We start from the raw sequence: 22,507 nt of genomic DNA on the forward strand, positions 1-22,507 counted from the left end.
GCTGGAAACTCAACCTAGGGATAAAGGAAGCATGATCTTGTCAATTATTATTTTGGAACATGGTACCGTGCTTACCAGATCACTGGCAGTCTGCTGTGACATATGATTTTCCTCCTTAAAAGCATCTGCTTCCATGCCCTGCTTTCCAAAAATCCATGTTAGGGATGTGCAGTAAAAACCACCATGAGCAAAGGTGTCATACTGACATAGTAAATATTGTGATTTGTATTTTTCTTTTTTTTTTTTTTTTTCATCCAGTAGATTATTTTTTTAGCCCAGGCTGAACTCCTGACTTCGGAAACTGTAAACCATACTTATACATATATTTCTCTATGTTTTTACATATATGTACACATATAGAAGTACATATAAATATACCCATATATAAAAAAAAAACACTGTTAGGATACACGCAATACAAAAAACCTATAAAATCACAAAATTTCTACCAGGTAAAATGGCTTAGATGTATTGCCTGCTCTTTCACTATTAAATCCTCAAGCCTTAGACAAACAGGAATAGATGCAAGACTTAGTTACAATGAATACCAAAATCTATTCATCACTAGAAGCATTTGCCGAACTGTCCTAACCTTGTCTTTCAGCTAAATCTTCAGCCTTTAAATTCAGAGAAAGTGCTTAACATCCAAAGAAGACTGCAGAAAGCAGAAAATGAAGATAACAGGAGGAAACATGAGAAAACAAATGGCATGTGGGGAAAAAACAAACAAACAAACAAATAAATAAGAAAAAAAAAGAAAGAAAGAAAAACACCACACAAACAAACCACAACGAAACCACCACTAGGAAACCACTCAATGTTTAAGTAGCTCAGAATAATGTTTATTTCAAAAAGATGTTATAGGATTACACTGCTACACCTTGTATCCCTTCTATTTGAGACTGGTATGGCTGAGACAGCTGTGCAACACAAACATTCTGCTTCCCCTCTTCAAGCACTGGGCTTCAGTCCTTCCAAGACAGAGGCCAAGAATTTGCTACTTACCTTAAAAAAACATTGGGGTAGGACAGTATATTTCAGCAGCTGAAGCTAGTGAGGTTCCCCATCTTGTTCTGCTGTGGGAGGATTTAAAGGGGGTTTTTTTTGCATTCTTTGAGAAAAGTGGAGTCTCCAAGAACTTCGTTTGCTCACAAGAAAATTATTTAATGCCTTCTTCCTACTTTAAGTGGTTTGCATAAGTTGTATACACACCCTACCAGGTTCAATACTTCATTTGACAGATCCATCATGTGTAGCTAGGAAACGTTATGTTGTTTACAGGCTTAAACTCCCATCAGAGTTATCTACAGTACTACCGGAAACATTTTATTTTAAAAAATCTATGAATTTAGAACAACAGAGGTCCAGGCTGTCTGGGTAGATGCTTGTGCACTAAAATACAGGAGTGGAAAAAAAACCTGGAAGCAGATGTAGTGAAGACAGAGGACTGGACAGGAACAGATCAGAAAGAATGAGCTAAGAAATGATATTTAAAGAAAAGAGTAGAGCCCATGACCCTATATTGTAATTCCCTCCAAAACCTAAGAAGGAACATGAAGTTCCTGAGTCAGCCTGTTCCTCTCTTACCTGCAGCAGTGTTGGCTGGATCCTGGTATTGCACAGGACACGAGAGTTTTCTACACTGACAGGTCGCCACTTCAGGTTAAATGGAAATGGAACTAGAAGTTCCAACCTCCCAGTGATTTCCTGAGTATAGCACCATATGCAGGTTGGTTGGGTTTTTTTCATTTGTTTCTTTGTTACATCGCCTTAGGCACCACATCCACTGCACAGCAGGTAAAAACATGAAGAACGGGATTTTGTAAGGAAACCTCCCTGAAATCATCAGCATGGAAAAGATGTTCAAACCACAACACTGATAAGGAGGTCTGCGAGTGACTAACTCGACAGTGCCAAAATATATCCTATACATATCCCATTAAAAGTAAAAAGAAAAATCCAATAACTGTTGATCATAGTTGATCTTCTTCATCAGCTTAATATCTTGCTACCTCAGAAAGGTTGGGGGGGAGGTATATTCTTAACGTATGAGGTTTCAGAGGTAAGAAATCATTTGCTTATTAGAATTAACATTGCCTAGGCTGGTAGCTGCCTTTAGTTTGGATAAGAAACTGAACACTAAAACTCACTCTATCATTAATCTTTTCAATGTTTGCTTTTTCATTGTTGAGGGTTGCCAGGGAATTAGTGAGTAAACAGCAGCTCTCAGCCACAGCCCCGGCCCCTGTGGTTCTTCCTCAGTCAAAACCCACAAAACCTCCCTTTCTCCAGGCAACGAAGTAGTTTCTCAGTAAATATGGCCAAAACGGTCAAAACTGCTCCCGGTGGGGTAGAAATACCCTTGCACAGAGCACCTGGGCAGCCGGCATGAGCAAACAAGGAAGCATGGTGCAGGCTGACAATTGTTAAGTGTTTGTGGGGATTCTCGGTTTCAGCAGATTTTTTAATTTAAAAACTATTATAAAGATGAATATGTTTTATCCCAGACAGTCTCTTAATAAATATAAGACAAAATAAATATGCAAAATCCTTGCACTTTCACAGAGCCTTCCGACCACGTAATTTTAAAGCACTTGATGTGATACTGGCGTGCATAAAGTCAGTATGTGTGTGCACAGTCAGTACACCTATGCATACGTGACCTGATCTTTAAAACCGCTAAATTCTCAAAACTTCCAATGAAAAAAAGTAGAAATCTTACTGAAACCCCAGCAGTTCTAATAAGTTCCCCAGAAACAGCATTGGGAAGTTAACCATAGATGCTCAGGCCTGTGGACCTCAGCAGAAGCCTCAGAGCCAGACTCGCAGCTGTGCAAGAGCTGTCGGTGACAAAGACACCTCAAAGACCACTCTTCCCGGAGCACTGGCTAGAAGACTTTTTGGGAGAAGAATTTTCTTAAACCCTGAAGCAGTTCACCAAGCTTCTCCCTACCAGAGAGCAATGAGAAGTTCTTATTTGTAAATTCTCCTTTTGCTTTTTTAAATTGTATTAAGCGTGGAGCAACAGCCATAAACTTGATGCCTATAGATAAACAAAACAAGGAGACATAAATAAATGGTGATAATTTTATTTTAAACAGCACATAATATAAAATATTCAACAAGCATTGAAGTGTTGGACTTACCCAACACTCACTGCAAACAGTCTCTGAAATCCGATTAATTTTTTCTTATTCTATATCAGCGGTGCTCTGATACCTAACAATCCCATGCACAGATCTTGGTCCTTCTCTGCTGGGAAGGGTACAATCCCCTAACAAAATGACACTTTATTTTGAAATTTGCTTATACAAATAAGTATGCAGCTGCTTCATGGGTTATATTTGGCTTCTGTAAAGGTGAACATACAATACAAAAGACAAAAAACATAAAAAGGATGAAGTTTGTCCATTAATTCCCATTGACTTCTGTATGCTTTGAGAGGTCTAAACTAATACAATGAAAAATAACATACATCACCAGAAAAATCTATTTTTTTTCTTTCAAAAGTACTGAATAATTTCCAAAAATACTTAGCTAACCAAGGAATTTCATAGGGCAAAATAGAGCTATCAGTAATACCAGAGCAATTATCTAGCTTCACACCTTGAGCGATTCAAGAGAAAGGCAAGACTGGTCTCAAGATAAGCAAAATCGATTTTTCAGATAGTTCCTAGTGATATTTAGGATTTAATTATAACCTTCAAGTCGTTCATTGTAAGAGATGTGCTCACAAGTACATTTAGAAGGTGTATTGGGTGATATTTTTTTTAAGTTATTAATGGGTTGTGTTATGTTTATATTTGCTTATTTTTCATTATACTTTGAGATTTATTTGTCTTATGTAATATGCAATTGTTTGATGGTGTAATAGGAAATCATGCATTTATTTAAGGTGAAGAACATAGCCATTTATTTGTATTAAGCTCTTACTTGTTCCCTGTGATCACAATGACTGGTCATTTAAAAGCCAATATTTGACGACTGCTAAAATTCATTACTGTAATCACCAACATTGAACAGTGACAAATTATTTCTTATCTATGGTCAGTTCCACACCTATTGTCTCATTTTTTATTGCTGCAGCATCATTCATGTAACTATAGTCCAGTGGAGCAAGGCTGAAGCGCTTCCTTGGTGGTGGAGCAACACTGCTCCTCACCCTGAGCAGCTCGGCTGAACCCCAGTATGCCACCTCTGCCATGGAAATATTTTTCTGTCAAGTCTGTGTACCTTAACATCGGTGTTTCTAGAATTTTCCCTTGTTTCTCCAAGTGGATGCCAGGTCTTCTTCCAGCAAGATGCCCCACTAGCAAGATGGAGTTTGCTATTGTTGTCTGATTGTTTGGGGTTTTTTTTAAGTCTCTGTGACATCCAGCCTTTTGGTACTTGCTCCTGTTCTTTATTGGATAAGCAGTTTGAGACCAAGCTCATTACTTCCCCCAGGATGCAGCTGCAACAGCATAAAGGCTTGCTCTTCTTGAATTGGTTACTTGTTAGTGTGATTTGTTTACTAGTTTTGAGTGTACATTACCAGCAACTTAGTAGCAGTATCCACAATTTAGTGTAATCTAGTTGACATGAGTTACTCTCATTTAAGCACAGCTCATTTATAATCTACCATTTAGGATACTCCAGCGTGCTTTAAGTGCATATGGTTTATCCTGGCCTCTGCAAAGAAGCCTCAGGAGAGATTTCTGTTGCCGTGCTTATTGTTCATTAAAGTTTCACTACAACAGAATTATTGTCCCAGTAGAAATCTTCCAAATCAGTTTGTTTAGGATTTTTCTTTCCCATTTGTACACCATGCCATATAGAAAAAGACCTCTATTAAATATAGGATGGCTTAGTTACCTATTAAAGTTAAATATGATCAACATTCTGAAAATGCAGCTCAAAGAAGTGCTGAAACAGCTGCCTTGTTTGGCTTGCTCAGGAGAGCTCCACACTGTTGGAGCAGAGGGAAAGTCACTGCAGAAAGAACATCCATTTAGCAGTCAGCTCCCTTTACATTACAGATCCCTCCGTTTCTTCTCCTGCCTACTGTGAGACCAACTCAGGTAGCTCTACCAAGATGCAAAATAAGAAACAAACAGCACTGTAGGAGGAGGGAAAGGATGAACAAATTAAAAAAAAAAAAAAAAAAAAGTCAAAATGTCAGAGAAGAGACCTGTGGCTGGGGAACAGATATTACTTAGACCCAGTTCTTTCCCTTAAATTTTGGCAGATAAGAGATTTGGAGGAAGGGATGAGGTTGTGTTTTTTGTTTCATACAAGTAAACTAGAATCCTATATGTTACAAAATAGATTAGCATAGTTCCAGAAAGAACTGTCTTTCCAATATGGAAATTGTATTGCTCAACTTCAGTCTTTTCCTCCAAGTTTCTTTCTGGGTACTTACATCTTCCCCTGCCTCCTCACACATATCTGCACTATACAGTTTATTGACCTTCCTGTTGATTTGTTCTCAGTCACACTGAAAGAAGCACTTGAAAAAAATACAGCTACAGGCAGCAGAAGCTGAACAAAAGAGAAATCCTGTTGCCTGTGAACACATCACATCACTTGTCTCTGTCAGTGATGTGAAAACCACCTGCACTTCCGTGCCTTTCACCAGCCCCAACAAAAATACTAGTCTGGAATTGAAAACAAACATGGAAGGAGGTAACAAATTGCATGAAGCTAAACAAAAGCCATCAGCATGTCGTAATAAAGATGTCTCTGGAGCTGCAAAAGTATCCTACGGTTTTTCTTATGTTCTCATATTATAGGTATGTTACGTTTCTCTCACTGCCCATTTCCTATCCAAGCCTCCAACACCAATCCCACAGTGGGGCTGTGACTGAGCTGCCACATCCTCAGCATCCATGGCACTAACATGGTGAGATGTTGGCAGTCCTCTCGTATTCAAAACCAATCCTATTCAAGAAGAAAACATAATGGGAGCAAATACGATGGGAGCAAAACTCAGTCTAAAACCAGCTGAAGTCTAGCCTGCTGTACATTTAGCTGGGGTTTCTAGCAGAGGAAGTGATCACAAAGCCTCAAGAAGCAGGCAAATATGAACAAGCAGGAACACTTAGGGCGCAGGGACCTCTGACAAGTGCTTTACGGAAGATAAAAGCTGGATGAAAATAACACCTGAAAGTTCTCAAACCAGGAAGCACTACCATAGTGTATAAATATGTACATAATATAAAAATACATAAGTAAATTATATATAAACACATGTGTACAAATACATACATAAATGTTACATAGAGCTTATGAAGAAGCTATCAGAACCATGTACAACTAAATCTGGAGGAAAAGCTCTAGGTAAAAAGACATTTGCCTCTGCAAGGTCAGCCTAATCCTTTTCAATAGTTCTGCTTACTACCTGTCAATCAAGGATATGTGGAATTTTCAGGGTGGAACCGGGATCAAGTTATCATCTATTGACAATTGCAGCAAAACCAGTACTTCCCTTAGACAAAACAAGTGGGCATGGGCAACTCGCTATAATTGAATTCCAAAATAGAATAGTAATTAAAAGCAGCTTGACAATGGACTTCAAGCTTCCTCTCCTGTTGTTCATTTCTATAAATTAATCCCTAAACAGAAGAGGAATTAACCAAAGCAAGCGTGAAATTCTGGAATGACCATGTGATGCTTTATCTGTTGTATGATCTGTTGTTGTTACTTAGAAGAAGAGGAGTTTGCAGACAGAGTGAAAAAGGGCCACAGTTGAAGTCTCTGAAGACACTGGTGTCTGCCACAAAAAAAAAAAAAAAAACCCACACAACAAAAACCACAAAGAAAACACATTAACTGAAGAATACCCCCCCCACCCCGCGAGAGAGGAAGAGGAAAGTTACATGTACTGATATAAATGGACACATATTCTCCATTACACAAGACAACTCAAGCCCACAACAATGAAAAAAAGACCTGGTTTTCAAAAAAAAAAAAACAAAAAACAACAACAAAAAAAACCCTGCATTACTGCACTCTGCTCTGTAATGTCTCTGTTTATTCAAGCTGCAGAGCAGCTTTGATTACATCTACAAATAACATCTATTTAAAGTGACGTTCCTGTGCATATTTTGTGGTGTACAATTACAAAAAACTAGGTAATACAGATATTGCATTATGCTTTCGCAACATTTGTACGAGTTTTAACCACTAGAGGGAAATCTTGCACTATTCTGAGTGAGCAAACAGACACACAAATCTGAGCATGCAGATGTTTTTTTTTAAAAAAAAAAAAAAATGCAACAGCGAAAATAATGTTACACCTAAAAGAAACGCATGCTGTCTGAAAAAGTTCTCAGGACAGCATCAATGTCTCACAACATGTCATGATATTAAATGTGAAATTTCAAAAATTCATAATCAATAACCAGTGGCTTTTTTGCATGACTTACTGGCTACAGAACTCAGACTGATTAAAAGCTCAAAAAGTCCCCAAGCCTCCAAACTCAGGTCAAGAAGGCAGTAACAATAATTTGCAGGTGGTTTTTAAGTTGGAGCACTGCTATATTTCTGAACTAGGTGATACTACATAATTCACTCAGTCTACTTTTGTTACATCTACTTTTCCAGCTGGAGTTATCAGACCACCTTAAGCAAAGTCCACAAGAGGGACACTCTGGCTATAACAGACTATAACAACAATAATGTGGATACAGCTTACATCAACAAAATGGACTTTATGCCAGCTACCACTAACCCCTTCTTCCTTTGCAAGGCAGGCTTCCATGGACAGTATTATCTTGAGAGCTGTGCCTTGGCTCTTCATTAGTTAAGGGTATTTTAAAATCACACTATATGTTCCTTTCATGCACAATTCTTCCAGGTAATATTCTCCACCCAAACGTGATGCATCCAGTAGTGACAGTCACTACCTGGGAATGTGGGAGCATAAACCTCTCTGCAGCCAGAACCCTGTAAATGTGAGTATGTCTCAGCTGATGTCAGATTCTATAACAGCTGAGGTTTCCTTCTAGAATTTTCCCCCAGAGATTTTTCTTACACCTGACTCTGTGGGATATGAAAGTCCATGGGAAGAGTCGTAAATGAACATATGCTGAAAACATTACTGAGAATGTTTCTGTAGCTGTCAGATCCCATAAACTCCACTGTCACATGTCAACTTTTGTTTATCTTTTCAGTCCACTGTTGTGCTTTGGTTCCTGTCTTGAGGCAAGAAGTATATGAACTAGTCTATGTCTAACAAGATTCCTGTATGCTCCAGTTATTGGCTGGAGAAACTCAGGACTTTCTCAGGCCCTCTGGAGTATCCAAATTTGCCCATGTCTCAGGCATATTAGCTGCCTTTGTAGGAGGTAGCAGATTTTAAGGAATATTAATTTCTGATAACTGCATTCCCAGAAGTTCTCTTGTAGGGTAGAAGTCAGCAGACAAGCTGGAGTCAAGAAGGCTTCCTAAAAAACCTGGTTTTACAGCTCTAACAAAAAATACTAATTTTTATCAGGTGATCAAGGGCACTGACGGGAAGGTCACAGACTGTTTACAACCACAGCGTCCAGGCAAAACCCTTCAAAGAGCTGTTTGGTTTGTGGTTTGCTTGAGGGCCTTTACAAAGCTCTAAGAACGTCTGTAATTTTGATTTTGTGCTTCAGTCCAGATTTGGCCCTTGATTTGCCTTTATTTTACCTCTGTCTCCTTTTTTCCTTAAAACCAGTTGGTTTAGATTTTGTCTAAATGCATAAAATGTACACAAAAACTGTGAATATTTCTGCAATGAAACAGTATTTGGGAATAATTTTTACACAACAATATAGTTTTACTTAAAGGGCAAACAGATTTAAAAAAACACCAAAACACCTTAATTCACTGCATACACCATCAAATAACCATTACTTTATCAGAGATCATGCAATGTATCATTGAGCAGCAAAATAACTTTTCTATATTCTCTGCCAATAATTTCATTCTACCAATGCTGTATCAAAACTTGGTCTTCACTTATATCTCTTGAGTGTTTTCAATCCTACTGACTATTACGAGTTGCTCAGGCTACCAGACTCCAAGATGCGTAAAATGAAATTGTCCTTCAATATTCTTCCATAATGCAATTAACTGCAAAACCAGAGAGAGAAGTTTCAGACAAGAGAAATCCAGTTTTTGTGGCACTATACATGTTTAGTTTCCCTCCTTGTGGAACTATACTGTATAATTAAATCATATAACTTTGTGAATTGAAAATACACAGATAAAGACTAGAAATTAACTTTTACAGACTGAGCAGGGACTGAATTTAGGTGATAAAACCCCTTTGATTTCCATAATCTTCTAAGTGAGATAGTGAAAAAGTGCAAATATGTACCTATGACAATCTGTTGATAGAGATTTTCAGAATTGCAACAGTATAAAACTAGTATAATGCAGAGAAGAATCATCTAAATGTATAGGTACGCAGAGTAGAACTAAGAGACATTCAGATGCTAACACAACACCAGCCATTACAAATAAACACTGTCTTAAAAAGGACCTGACTTGCTAAGAAAAACTGGATGCCTGGTTGATATAAAAACAGTTGGCATTCTCCATATCGCATAGTTTTCCAAAGCAAAGACAATGAAGCCACTTGCTTATTTCAGTCTATAGAGTCATAGAACACATGGTTATGTTTGATCATTGAAACCTCTGGAGACTGTCTAGTCCAGCCTCCTCCTTCCAGAAGGGTAAATGTGTGCCATAATGTATGTTGCATTATCTGTTGAAATGTCTGTGTCATACAGTTTTCATATGTAAACATATCAAATAGATACTTTTATAATAAATGATACAGTGCTATTTTTCAAAGATCTCTTTGCATGTGCAACTGGGGATTTCTTATTTTATTTCTATGCTGTTCTCCCTTTATTGCGTCAGCTCTAATAAAATAGCATTTTAAATGCTACCTTATAGAGTCTGAGCACCTTTCTTACTGCGATCACAACGCACAAGCAGCTCTTGATGCAAAACAATAATGTACTACTACCACCAAGTTTTGAAAATCCAACAAAAATGATTCAACTGATTTTATATAGAACTTAAAGACAAGGAGCAGAACTGTGAAGAAACTTCAGGATTTGTTCCAGTTGCTTACATTCTTATTTTTCCTGTGTTTTGCACCACTCTCTGGGATTATTTTGAAACACAGCTTCATATTTGCTAAAGTTTAAAAAGCTCCCTCCCTTTGGGAGGTCACTGGTGACTCTCACCTGAGTCACAATAACTTTCAATAACCTGAAAGCTCAGCTCATACATGTGAATAAAACACTGCAAAAAGGTTTGAGCAGAGCTCAGAACCAGGTACAAAGTCTTACCTGAGAATGTGAGACTTGTAGAAAGACATTGAGGGAAATAAGTTTCTCAAACATTTTTTTTGCTAGGAGATATTTGTCCATAAATATCCTTAGAGAATGTATCAGTGGTTAAATAACTTGATGCCTCTATCATGGGGAGGGAAAAAAACAAACACAAACCCAAACAAACAAACAAACAAACAAAAACACACACAAAAAAACCCCACTGATTTTTGAATGTTTTGTAAGCAAAATCAGCAAAAATACTTGTTGTTGGAATTGCACAATAAACACACAGCCTGGCCCTTCATAATTATTGAGACCTTAACAAGGCACAGCTGCACCTGATTCTGCAGAAGAGCAGCTGTTGTACTTCCAAATGTCCCAGTTGCCAGTGAACATTTGGTGGTAAAGTAACAGCTTACCATTATCAAACCTATGAAGATCAGATAAAAACACTTAAAGGTTGAAAGGAGGAAAACTATTTTCAGAGAAAATGAGGTTCTTTGGTTTTGTCCTCCTTCACTGACAAGAAGCAGTAATAACTCTCTAGGAAGGGACGTATCGGCAGACAGAACAGGCAACAGTCTTATGCAATTTCAATTTATCCACAAACCCTAGGTTTGAAGAAAGAAACAAGGTAAAGCTTATAATGCACATATATTATTAATTATATATTTAAAATATACCAACATATTATTATATTAAAAGGCTAAACTAAGTTATTAACAACATCTCTTTGGGCCTTAAATCTATAGAGACTTAAGAGATAAAAAGAGCACGAATATTTTAAATGTGATTTCACAGATTCAAATAAGAAAACATTTTAGATAGTATTTCATACAAAGATCAAGTAAGTAGAATTAGCTATCACTGAGGTTTTATGTCCAATATTTTGCAACTTTAGCAACAAATTCATGCAAGTTAATGTGTTTCTGCTGTTGTTTCATTACCACAAAACAATAACATGTACTTTTATGGAAATAAATACAAAGAACAGAAAAAGTGAAAAGAAATCTAGCCCTCTACTATGAGCAAAAAAAAACATCTTAAAACCATGATTTCGATAGCTTCCTTCAATAACAGCTTTTAAAGTCAAATTACAAAACTATAGGTATTTGTAGAAAACTTGAGAGGAAGGATGTTGAGAGCAGCAGCAGTTAGAAATATTTTTAATGAATCCAGCTGCATGCAGCCTAAGACAAGAACAAGAGAGGTTAATGAACAGAGAGTAGAAAATGTTTCCTGCATTGATAAGCCTGTTAAAAAAAATCCTGTTTATATGAAAATCATAGAGTACGTAATGTTTTCATTAACAAACACTGTGTTGGTGCAAAATCAACTACAATGTAACAGGTACACCAGGTGTTTCAATTCCTGTTTGGACAATTTGCATCCCTGCTGATATTGTCCTTTATTACTAGCAGTTGCTTCTGAAGTGTAACACCAACAAATACATCCATCAGTGTGAAAAGGCCATAAACTGCAAAAAGCCTCTGAAAACAGTACTATTTTTAGCACTGTTGTTATGAGCTTAATCTTTTTTGAATCTGAATCAGAAAAATCAATACAAAGGTAATTACATTTTTCTATTAAAATTTTATGAGACAGATGATTACAACACATTATAATTCACGCAGGATACGTTACAATTCACCTAGAATATGTTGCTAAGACTATTTTAACTTTCCCAAATGTGTGTCACTTAGAAATAAAACCATCTACCATAAATACACTTCATTCATGCATTCTAACAAATATATATTTTCTGTATCTTAGTATTCCTTTTCTCTCTTCCATTCTGTATTTTTGTAATGAAATAAAGAACATAGAAATTGTTTTTCTGAAAACGTATTTGATACTAGCAAAAAATAATAACAAACTATGTGGATTAGAAGCAAAAATTGATGATAACAACCAGAAATTCAGAGGTTAACAACTGAATGCTAGCAAAAGATGAACAAAGAAAATCAAGGATAGCAAGTAGAGTTCCAGTTGCAACTACTTTAATGGTTCCCTATGTCTGTAAAAGTTTTTCAGAAATCGGACCAGAAATCATAACAAAGCTATAGCTGGACGATGCAATCCAGGATAAGAAGTAAAAAAATATCACCAATTTTTTGGTAATTAGATAGATTTTTTTTTCCTTTATGATTCCTAACCAATACATAGGATTAAGCACAAGTTCTTCACAAATAAAACTACCATGTTTTGTATTAAAACATCAGGGTTGTCTACAGGTGACATAAATAAAGATCATGGATATTTTATATTTTGAAGAAAAGCTGTTACTCCAATGTTCAGCCATTGTTTCTTATGGAAGGAACTGAGTGTTCTCTACTTCCCCTAGTCCTCATTGAATCACAGCTTTATGAAGAAATTCTAGTTCCTACAGATTAAATACATATTATTACATAACTTGTATTAACTAAAATAAATGTCTAGGAATGACAAATCTGCACTAAAACTGAATAAGAGCTTTAAAAAGTTTTAATGAAAGCGTATTAATTTGACTCCCTTAGCTCAAATTGATAATGCAGTAATTCAGCATGTATTTTTAGTTAAAAGGCAATGAAAATAAATGGGAGATGATGATTTCATTAAAAATATGAATGGTGCATCAGGATATACAGTTGGGTTACATAATATCATCAATCCAAAGAAAACTGACTATGGGTATCAGCTACAAAATTGTACAAGCAACAGGTTTTCCAGTTTCTAGGGAAAGGGATCCTGACTTGGTAGATAAGTCACCATCAAACTATGTTTTTAATTAACAGGTTTTGTTTTCTTGACTAAGTAAAATCCAGACACTTTTCATCTCAGGTTAGATAAAGGAGTTCATTCAACCAAAAACGAGGAATTTGTTTTGAGGAATTTGTTTGAAGGAACTTGTCATAAAAGGAACTTAACTATGCTCAAGGCTGCCCTGAGCACAACTCCTTGCTTAGTGGTCACATCGTTACCACCAGGTCTCATGTCATTCACCCACAGTAGAGGAGATGTCATTTAATTCCCTGTTCAGCCTGAAGGACACTACACTGCCCAGGAAACAATTAAGAGCTATTGGTGTAGCACAACTTAAGGGTGAAACATTTTCATTTTTTTCCTTTTTTGTCTTTTTGGAACTGTGCTTTGCATGGACAAAGAGATTATGAGCTCTTAACTCAGAGGTGGTACCTCCTACCACAGGAGGTGGTAGAAGGGATTACCCTGATTGCTCCACAGCAGCATTAAAAAAACCCCAAACAAACAGATTATGAGCCTCTTTCAGTGGTTTAGTGAAATCATTTCCTTGGCTCTTATTATAGTATCTGCAAACTAACCAGAAATGTCAAAACATTTTAGATGTTTTATGAGACAAACTATTTTGACATTTTGAAAACGTTATCATCTTCATCTAATCTAAAACTATTTTTTCCAATTCAATCCAAATTCTGAAATCTTCAAGTACCATCTTCTTGCTACTTTTGTAGCAAAAGCCCCCAAAATTTCCACAATTCTAGTCAACAAGATTGCCCTACAAAGATCCAAAACAGAGTTTGGTTGAAATAATAAAATCAGAGTAATGCACTTAATCATTATCAACAACCTTCTATCACAAGAATATTCCTCTGTACACTGTTTTTTCCTGTTTCTCTTTAGTTTTCACTCATCTCAAAGTGTTATCTATCTTTGCATATAGTTTTCATCTTGTTTTCTGTGCCTTTCCTTGCTAGTAACAAGGCCCAAATGACTTTGATCTCCTCTGTCCACTGTGACCCTCTTGAAGCTTCACCAACTTATGGGCATCACTCTTCAAAGAAAATGAATATATAGATAGAAAAGATAGCACATGAAATTTAAATATCATGGGAAGAAAGCTGATGCTTTTAATGGAAAGCCAATTAATAAATTAGGTCCATTTTAAAGATTATATGTGTCAGAAAACAGATTTAGCTTTAGGCACTGAGATATTATGCATTTATTTAACAATGCGCACTGATGATCTGCCTCCTTCTGAACTACTTGAATGCGAGGTGTCAAGCAGGGCTGTCATAAAGCCATCAAAAGCAGAATGGAACTTGCTAACAAGCAGAGACCTTGTACATGCAGCCAATACCACAACCCAGCCCCAGCCCCAGCTGAAGGAGGATATGAATTGTCTTCTCAAAGCTTATCAGCTGCATTTTATGGGTGTACAACGTGACGCAACACAGTCTCTTTAAATATGGTAGGAAATAAGTATCTATATAAAACCAAATCTTTTTTCTTCAAAAATAACAGAATACATGCAACAAAAAAGAAAATTCCACCATGTGTTTGTTATGCAGTGTACTGCACAGCTACCACAAAATTTAAATATTTAAATAAAAAGCAGCCTCCATAGCAAGCTCCAAAAAGTTACTCCATAAGCAAAGACAGTAACACCCAGGTTCCTATAAATCTGCTCTTTTCATATCCCAAAATCCCAACACCCACCCTAGCTCACCTCTCATTTCTGCTGACATAGCCAGGAAAAGAATATCTGAGGGTCCATGGGCAATATCAGTTGGACAGCCTGCTGTTATGACCGCCTCCTTCTGAACTTTAAGCAGTGGGGTTCTGCTCCCCCCACTGCTTCACTCTGAACTAGCCTTGTTCTTTTACTTTACAGTAGATTACACAAAGAATGGTAATAATGTGTTGTATGTAAACTGAATTTTTAAGTAGGTAAGTAAGTAAGAAAGCCAGTGGCCCACAGGGTGGAGCTGAAGTTCTACCTTGCTCAGCAGCCCCTTGGGAGCCCATCCTACCCTTCACCCCCATTTCTCCCAGACACAGGACAATCATTCATGGCAACTGAGATTTCAGCTGTAACTCAAGTGGAATTTTTTGCCAGACACTGACATCAGCACAATTCGTACCACAAGAACTTTTGTGTTCTCACACACACAATGTTCCTCTTCCCTTCAATACACTTCTCATTGACAAGAATCATAGGTATGTTGAATACTTTTCAACATCATTTCCAGTAAGCATTTTTCCCTCTCACCAGACAGCAGCAGGGAGTCTGTGTTGCCTCCCACTTGAGACAGATGTCCCACCACCACCCTTTCCAACATGTCAGGGTCCCTTGTGGTACCAGGGGTTGGTGATCTGCAAGGCAGTGTGGTGGGACCCTGTCCCACCGGGAACACCTTGGTGGCCAGTGGGACTGAGCTTTGCCATCCTTTTCCTCCTCCCTCAACACTGACGAAGGATATCCCTTCAGCCAGGAACCACTTCTTGACACCTATGGAGCACTCACCCTGCCCAGGGGCCATCCCTCTCCACTTACGGTCTGTCAGTGATCCTACTCCAGTGGGACTGTGACAGTGACAGGGTCAGCAACTGTGCCTTGGCTGCCATCTCCTCCCACAACCCCATCCCAGCAGCTGCTGGGGTGGCATTTGGTTTGTTTGGTGGCTGAAGGCCAATGCAGATGTGGCAGCAGGGCCAGCAGGAAGATGTGGATACACTTTTGAGCCTTGTAGGACTCTGCCCAGGAGCCACCATGGGACTTGCTGGGCTTCAGTCATGGACTTCCTGCCCTGGGGTACATCGCCTCATGCAGGCTTTGAGAGAGAGAGGTTACATCGTTCAGATATGAGAGATTTTGCACCAAATAAGGGAATGTTTCAAGGCATCCCATGTAGCAAGAAATCCTTAGATCTGAAGAGATTTTTTACTTTTGAGTTACTTTTTTATTTGTTGAATTCTCTTCTGGAAAATCTTCAGTGCAATATACAGCCAATGCATGCATCTACATTTACATAATTTTTTATTATATTCTTGCCTAAGTTGTTATTCAGTCATGATAAATATATGCAATCTTGATCACACCTGGCCTTGACATTTAAAAACCTCACACTGCACTGTGAACAAGAATGGATTGCACCAGCCAAGGCAGTACTTATGTCATGCCATATCAATGCCCTTCCTCAAGAGATCTTCAGCTCCAGCACTATCCTTCTTGGACCTTCGCATTGCCACTGAATGGTGCGGTTAGTGATCCAAGCTCTGCTATCTCTTCAGCCATGAACTTAAAAGAACCACAACCAAAGTAAACAGCAAGCTGCAAATTGCATTAATTTACACAGCTGTAGGAGTGTAATGTCCTACACTAGAACAAATCCACACACCATCATAAATATTCCTATATTCATAGTGAGTCAAATATTGACTCAGCAAAAATTCTGGCTATATTAAGTCAGATTCTGGTTTTATTTTCAGATATAGTCCTTAACAATTTCTGAAGATAATAAAGTAAATTTCATATATGCATATTTGTCCTAGTAAATCCATTCCTAAGGAAACTTTGTTAATGGTTAGCTAAATACCAAGAAATGCATCATGTTTTGTCACCGATCAAGTTCCAATGAAAAGTGTTGGAATAACTGAAGTTCTGTACAGTTTGTTGCCTTCTATAAAGTAGAGTGTGAATTTCAGCTAGAAAGAAAGAACTTTTTGCAGAGATGTTCGCCAACTGATCAGCTTTGATGGATTCCAGCAGCTGAATCCTGTGCCAAACATAGAGAAGAATCTCTCAAGCAAAGCTCCATTCTCCGTTCAGAAGATAATTTCAGGAGATGTCAGGAAACCTTTGTGTGGATATTTCAGTGTTCTCCTTAGTATTTTTCTTTTTTTTTCTGGTATTCTTTTTTATAGACATGTCACTGTTGGCTTAGAACAGTATCAGCCTTGATATAAGCAAATTCCGATGAGCAGGCGGAGTATAGAATTGGGCAAAGATGTATGAGACTTAACAGCCCAGCTATGTCAGCAGCCTCGAGCCTTTTTCTTCCTTTCTCTGTTTGCTTTCCTTGCCATGCTTTGCTCAAAATGCCATATCTTTAAGTTAGTATTGCCAGAGCGTGACCTGTCTGCAACAAAAGCACAGACCTACACTTAAATAAGATTTCCAGGTAGAAGTAATTAACAGAAACAACATAAATGTAGGTAGAATGAGCCTGAACATAACCTGATTCATTTATTTAGAATTTTTGGGATATTTCAGTGATGTAGGACAGATGAGATGCAGTTTTTCCTTGGAAAACAGGGCAGGTTCCTCTGTAAGCTTCACTTTTCTGATAATTATAAGAGAGTGTGCTTTAGAACAGCATGAATGTTGAGGTGAATAAGATTTCAGTTTTCCACAGCACAGTGTTATTCTTCTATCTTAATTCTTTTTCTGAAAGGAGTTAGGGATCATGAGAGCTCCCTTAGAGGTGCAGAGAAGCCCAAATGACTTGCTGTCACAGGCACAGTGACACTCTTTCGGGTTGCTCAGTGAGAAGAGTCATTTGATAATAATGATGTTCAAATTGTATCACATAGTGAAAGAAGATGCATTGTCAGTCAAAATTTCACTAGTCTGTCTTGAATGATAAATATCAGAGTTTGTCCTTGAACTACGTTTATTGTATTTCTTGTATCTCATGCACCATAGGTCCTTCATTATCTTCACAAAATAACTTCTGAACTTCACTCCAATGAAAGCATAGAGCACAGGGTTCACACAACAATGTAAAAATGCTATGGCTTCAGTGATGTATTTTGCATAGGCCATTATCTTTTCATTGTCACAAGATCTACCTAGCTTGCCCATATTTATCGCTGTCACAAGAAGAACAATGTTATAAGGTACCTGGCAAACTAGGAAAACAGCTACAATTAATATGATCACACGTATTGCTTTGTTTCTTTTGGAATTTTGAGCTTGCTGTAAGGATTTGACAATGAATGTATAGCAAAAAATCATGAATAAGAAAGGTATAAAGAATCCAAATCCCACTTGTAGGCACAGCAGCAATGATTTCAGCATCGTGCTTTCAGACATTCTGTCAAATCTGTGATCACAAATCTCTTTGGTTTCATTGGTGAGGTTATAACTTTCACTGTATAGAAAAGAGGAGCTAGAGATTAAAATTGATGATGCCCACACAGCCAAACAAATGAGTTTGCTATATGCGAGTGTTCTTGCTCTGAGTTTAAATGATTTTGTTGCCTGTACTATAGCAATGTACCGGTCCACACTGATAAAGGCCAAAAGCAACATGCCACAGCTGAAGTTGATTGCATAGATACCTCTGGTTATTTTGCAAATAAAATCACCAAAAATCCATTTGTCAGCAGCATAATTCACTGCCCACAGCGGGAGAGTGAGAACAAATAGTATGTCTGCTATGGCCATGTTGAAGAGGTACACATCCGTCATGGACTTGGTTCTTTCATATAAAGCAAAGGTCATCACTACAAAGATGTTACCAACTAGGCCGATGACACAAATCAATGAATACACAACTGGCAGAAATGACTTTGTGAAGTTCCTGACTTCCAGCTTAGAACAAGGTGGTGTGATTAAAGAAGCGTAGTCTGAATAATATGGATAATCTGCGGTACGAGGTTCTGTCTGTAACAAAGAAGATCACCAGTTAACACGTAGTTGTTAATCTCTAATTTCTATATAGTAGGAAGATGATAGATAACAAAGTCATACAAATACAAGGTACACTGGAAATTTTTTTAAAATAGTATAGAAGTGTTATATGGCTTGCTGATTTGAAATGGAAGTGACATTTCACTTTTGGTAACTGTAATACTTCTGTCCAGTTCTACCCATGCCTCAGCTTCGGGTCTATATGAAAATAGTACACAGTTGTTTCTTCCAACACTACATGTTTTGCACTGATTACAAGTGTATTTAACACTGTAGAGGAGACTTGAAACAACTTGCCAGTGCTAGATTAACAGTTGGACTTCATGATTTCTTCTCCCCACTCAGCTAGGCAGGCAATCCAGGATGACTATCCTGAGACACAGTTGCCTGCACAATGGGCACCAAACCTGGACTTACATTAGGAGAGTGCAAACCCAATAAACACTGTGCTTTTGCAGTAAACTCTGCTGTCAAAGCAAGTCTTCAGCTGATTACTCCTGAGATTAAGACACTTGGACCACCAGCCTCAAAGAGCTGGGACTTCCAGATTCATTGCTTTATGGATGTATTAATATAGTTTACCAGTTAGGTACTTACAAAATTCATTTTGGCAGTACACTTCTGAGGAAGAAAAACTGAGGAGAAAACTTGAGGAGAACTTCAAAATGCTTTCCCAAGGATTTCTGACTAGAAAATAAAGTAGATTGGATAGGGGAACAGCACAAGGAAAGCCAACAAGTAAAAAATAAACATAATTGTAAATGAAGCATTTATTCAAAGAAAAACCGCATCACTTCAGGTATATCAACAACACACAGGAGCACCTCAACAAATCATACACCTCTGCAGCACAATGTGCACTTGTGGGAAGTAGATGGTTTGTATCAGTATCATTAAGAGCACAGTCTTACATATGGCATGTTTAGTCATAGAGCTGATAATATATGAAAAAGACTCTTATTTCACATTGACTTTACACCACAATAAAATAAATTAAATTTTACTTTCAGAAATTCTGAAATGACAATCAGTGTACTGAGGGAACTATGGACAAGGAACTACCTTAGCGTACTCCATAAAAGTAATATGGCACTTTAACTTTTATCTTTTTTTGCTCTGGCATTATATCAGTGTGTCTCAGCACTTTTAACATCACATTACTTGCCCTTTTTTATTAAACTAGTGGGGTAAATAAGAGTTCCAGGATAATTGCTTCTTACAGTGCAAAGGAGATTGCATAATGCATGAACAGACTGGGCACTAGTGTTGTTTTGGTTTTGTTCAGTGCACAGATCTTCGTGTTATAGACTGCACTTTATTAAAATAATTTATTTTATTTATCACTGTAATACTTAAGTATTTTACAAATAGTAATTAAGTAATTTGCACAACACTCTGTGGTGAGGAGGCATGATTTCCTTTCTTTTACAGGGAAGGAACCTGAGTACTGAGTCATTACAGTAAGTATGCACTCGAGATGTCCAGTTTGAGACACTTGTCCCCCCCTAGCATCACTTTTAAGATTGCTTAGCATTATGAAGGACTTCAGTTATGTAAAGTATTAAATCCATTGACACTGGTTGCAGCAAGGCTCAGATTCCTGCAAATCAGACCACAGAGTCTAAAGTCACAGATGGACAGATGAAATAAGGAACATGCCATTGGTAGTCACATGTGTGAAACTGGGCTTAAATTACTCATTTAACCTCACACAGGAACTCATGGGCAGGAGATTTAGTTCCTCAACATTTTTTTGCATGAGTTCAGTCCTCCTTTCCATTAGCTGCTCTGGGAGAACAGCATATGCCAGGAAAGCAGGAATTGCAGGGACTGGACAACATGAGGTCCCATATTTGCTAAGGCTGTGCACGGCAATTTCATCTAGAGTTTCTCTGCTTCTTGTTAGTTGTGCTGCTAACAAGGAAGTGCACATGGGTCAACTTTAAGTCTAGAAAAATAAATCCTTCCTGTTTGGGAATTACCCGAATTTTTACAGAAACAGATATTCTGTAAAAGCAGGGCAGATACAGTCCAGCTATATCTGGGAAGTTGGGGAAGGGAGAGGACTGAACATTCTCCAAAAGTGTGATGAGGATGAGACTTGCTGTGACTCATGTGGGGAGGCTGGATTACGCCAGAGGGCTGCAGATGGGTATAGACCCATACTGCATGATCTTGAGTAAGCATCACAGCTTCTCTGGCTTTCCTTCTCTTTAAATAAATCTTTAACCACCTCTCCAGCTTCCTCTGCTGGCTTTCAAAGATGATTTCTAGAAGCTGCAGGAACATGACAGCCTGAAAGTGCTTAAACACCTTCTGAAGCAAACTTTAAACAACTTAAAGTGTGTCTCAGAAGTGAAAAGATGTATAAGGCAAGCAGATAAGTTGTACAGTTCACCTGTGGCTGTGGTCCCTGGCCCACCTTTGAGCAACTCTAGTCTCGATCTGCCACTTTACCCTCCTCTGACGCCATCCAGTCAGACACTCATGCTCTTGCTTGATAACAGCATTAAATGGGTATTTGTCTAGGTTACTATTTTAGAAACTGTTATTTTACTACTGCAAGAAAAATGACTTTCTAGGTATTCATCATTCACATCTTTCTAGGACATACATGGTTATAATATACAAAGGAAGCCTGACAGTATATATTCTCTACATAACAGTCAGTCTTCATTCCTCTTAGCCAAAACCAGTGTCAAACATTAGTATCACATATACAAGGAAGAAGACAGGGTGAAGGCATTTAGAAGAAAGGGATCACGGGTATTTCCTACAGCCTGCAAGGAGGGCTAAGAAAGGAGATGTCTTCAGAATAGCCCTGAAGAAGGTTGCTCTAGTCCTCAGAAGAGCTCAGCAGAAAGCCCGTAGGGAACAACTGCTCACCGTAGGAGAGTTGTCCTGGTGCTACAAAAATCCACAAAGGCACCACCATTCACACATTTATTCACAAAAGGACTTCCACTGTCCAGCAAAAGCGTCTTGAGGATGGTTGGTATGAAAGGAGAGAAGGACTCAAACTGAAACCAGAATTGTAGAGGTCAGATTTAGGACCTGATTTAAATCTCTTGAGCTGATTTCCTTCTATGAATTTGAAACAGCATTCAATGAAGTTGTTAAAAGGCGTACGGGTTGCAAAGGAAGCTGAAGCAGAAATCCTATAAACACAATTTTCTTTTCAATTTAAATCTTCCTAACAATCTTTCAATAGACACCTTTATAATTTATAATCTGCATATCTATGGTTTTATTTAACATTAATGTATTCGGTAATTATTAAAAACTCCATATGTACTAGGGTGGGTGTGTGTTCTAAAATTGTTTATATACTACATATGGGCACGTCTCTGCATGTGTACACAAACTTAACTATGTTTTGAATATTAAATATATAAGCCTTGCATTTTTTAGCTTACTGTTTTTCCACTTCATCCACTCTACCATATTTCTTTTTACTATGAAAGCAATATATGTGTACTCAAAAGTAAGACTGAATTGCAATCTTTAATACAGATACAGTTTTGAATGATAGAAGCAAAAGATAACAGATAAAGAAAGACCTAAGGAAAAAGACAGATTTCTATAAGGAAAAAAAAATCTCAGTACTTGGAGGGAATCAAGGGCTTTTTAAGCTTTGCTGACCATTGTAAGTACACTCCTACTGACATGTTCGGTTTAATATATTCATCACACATGCACACATAATAGATTACGTGCTTTATTTTAGTACTTACCAGGTTTGAAAATTGTCTGTAGATCAGGTGAAGGAAAA

At 37.7% G+C, this 22,507-nt stretch overlaps 1 protein-coding gene across 1 annotated transcript; it reads right to left on the reverse strand.

Annotated features, from left to right (window-relative positions):
• Positions 1-16,501: 16,501 nt before the first annotated feature.
• On the reverse strand, positions 16,502-19,341 carry CCR6 (C-C motif chemokine receptor 6). Its single transcript, XM_065835511.2, has 2 exons — positions 19,333-19,341; positions 16,502-18,708 (listed from the first exon to the last, which is right to left on the reverse strand). Exons 1-2 carry the CDS (start codon positions 19,339-19,341, stop codon positions 17,626-17,628), a joined length of 1,092 nt encoding a protein of 363 aa, XP_065691583.2. The 3' UTR covers positions 16,502-17,625.
• Between the last annotated feature and the right edge of the window lie 3,166 nt (positions 19,342-22,507).

This window comes from Patagioenas fasciata, chromosome 3, assembly GCF_037038585.1.
Source record: "Patagioenas fasciata isolate bPatFas1 chromosome 3, bPatFas1.hap1, whole genome shotgun sequence".
Lineage (NCBI taxonomy): Eukaryota > Metazoa > Chordata > Aves > Columbiformes > Columbidae > Patagioenas > Patagioenas fasciata.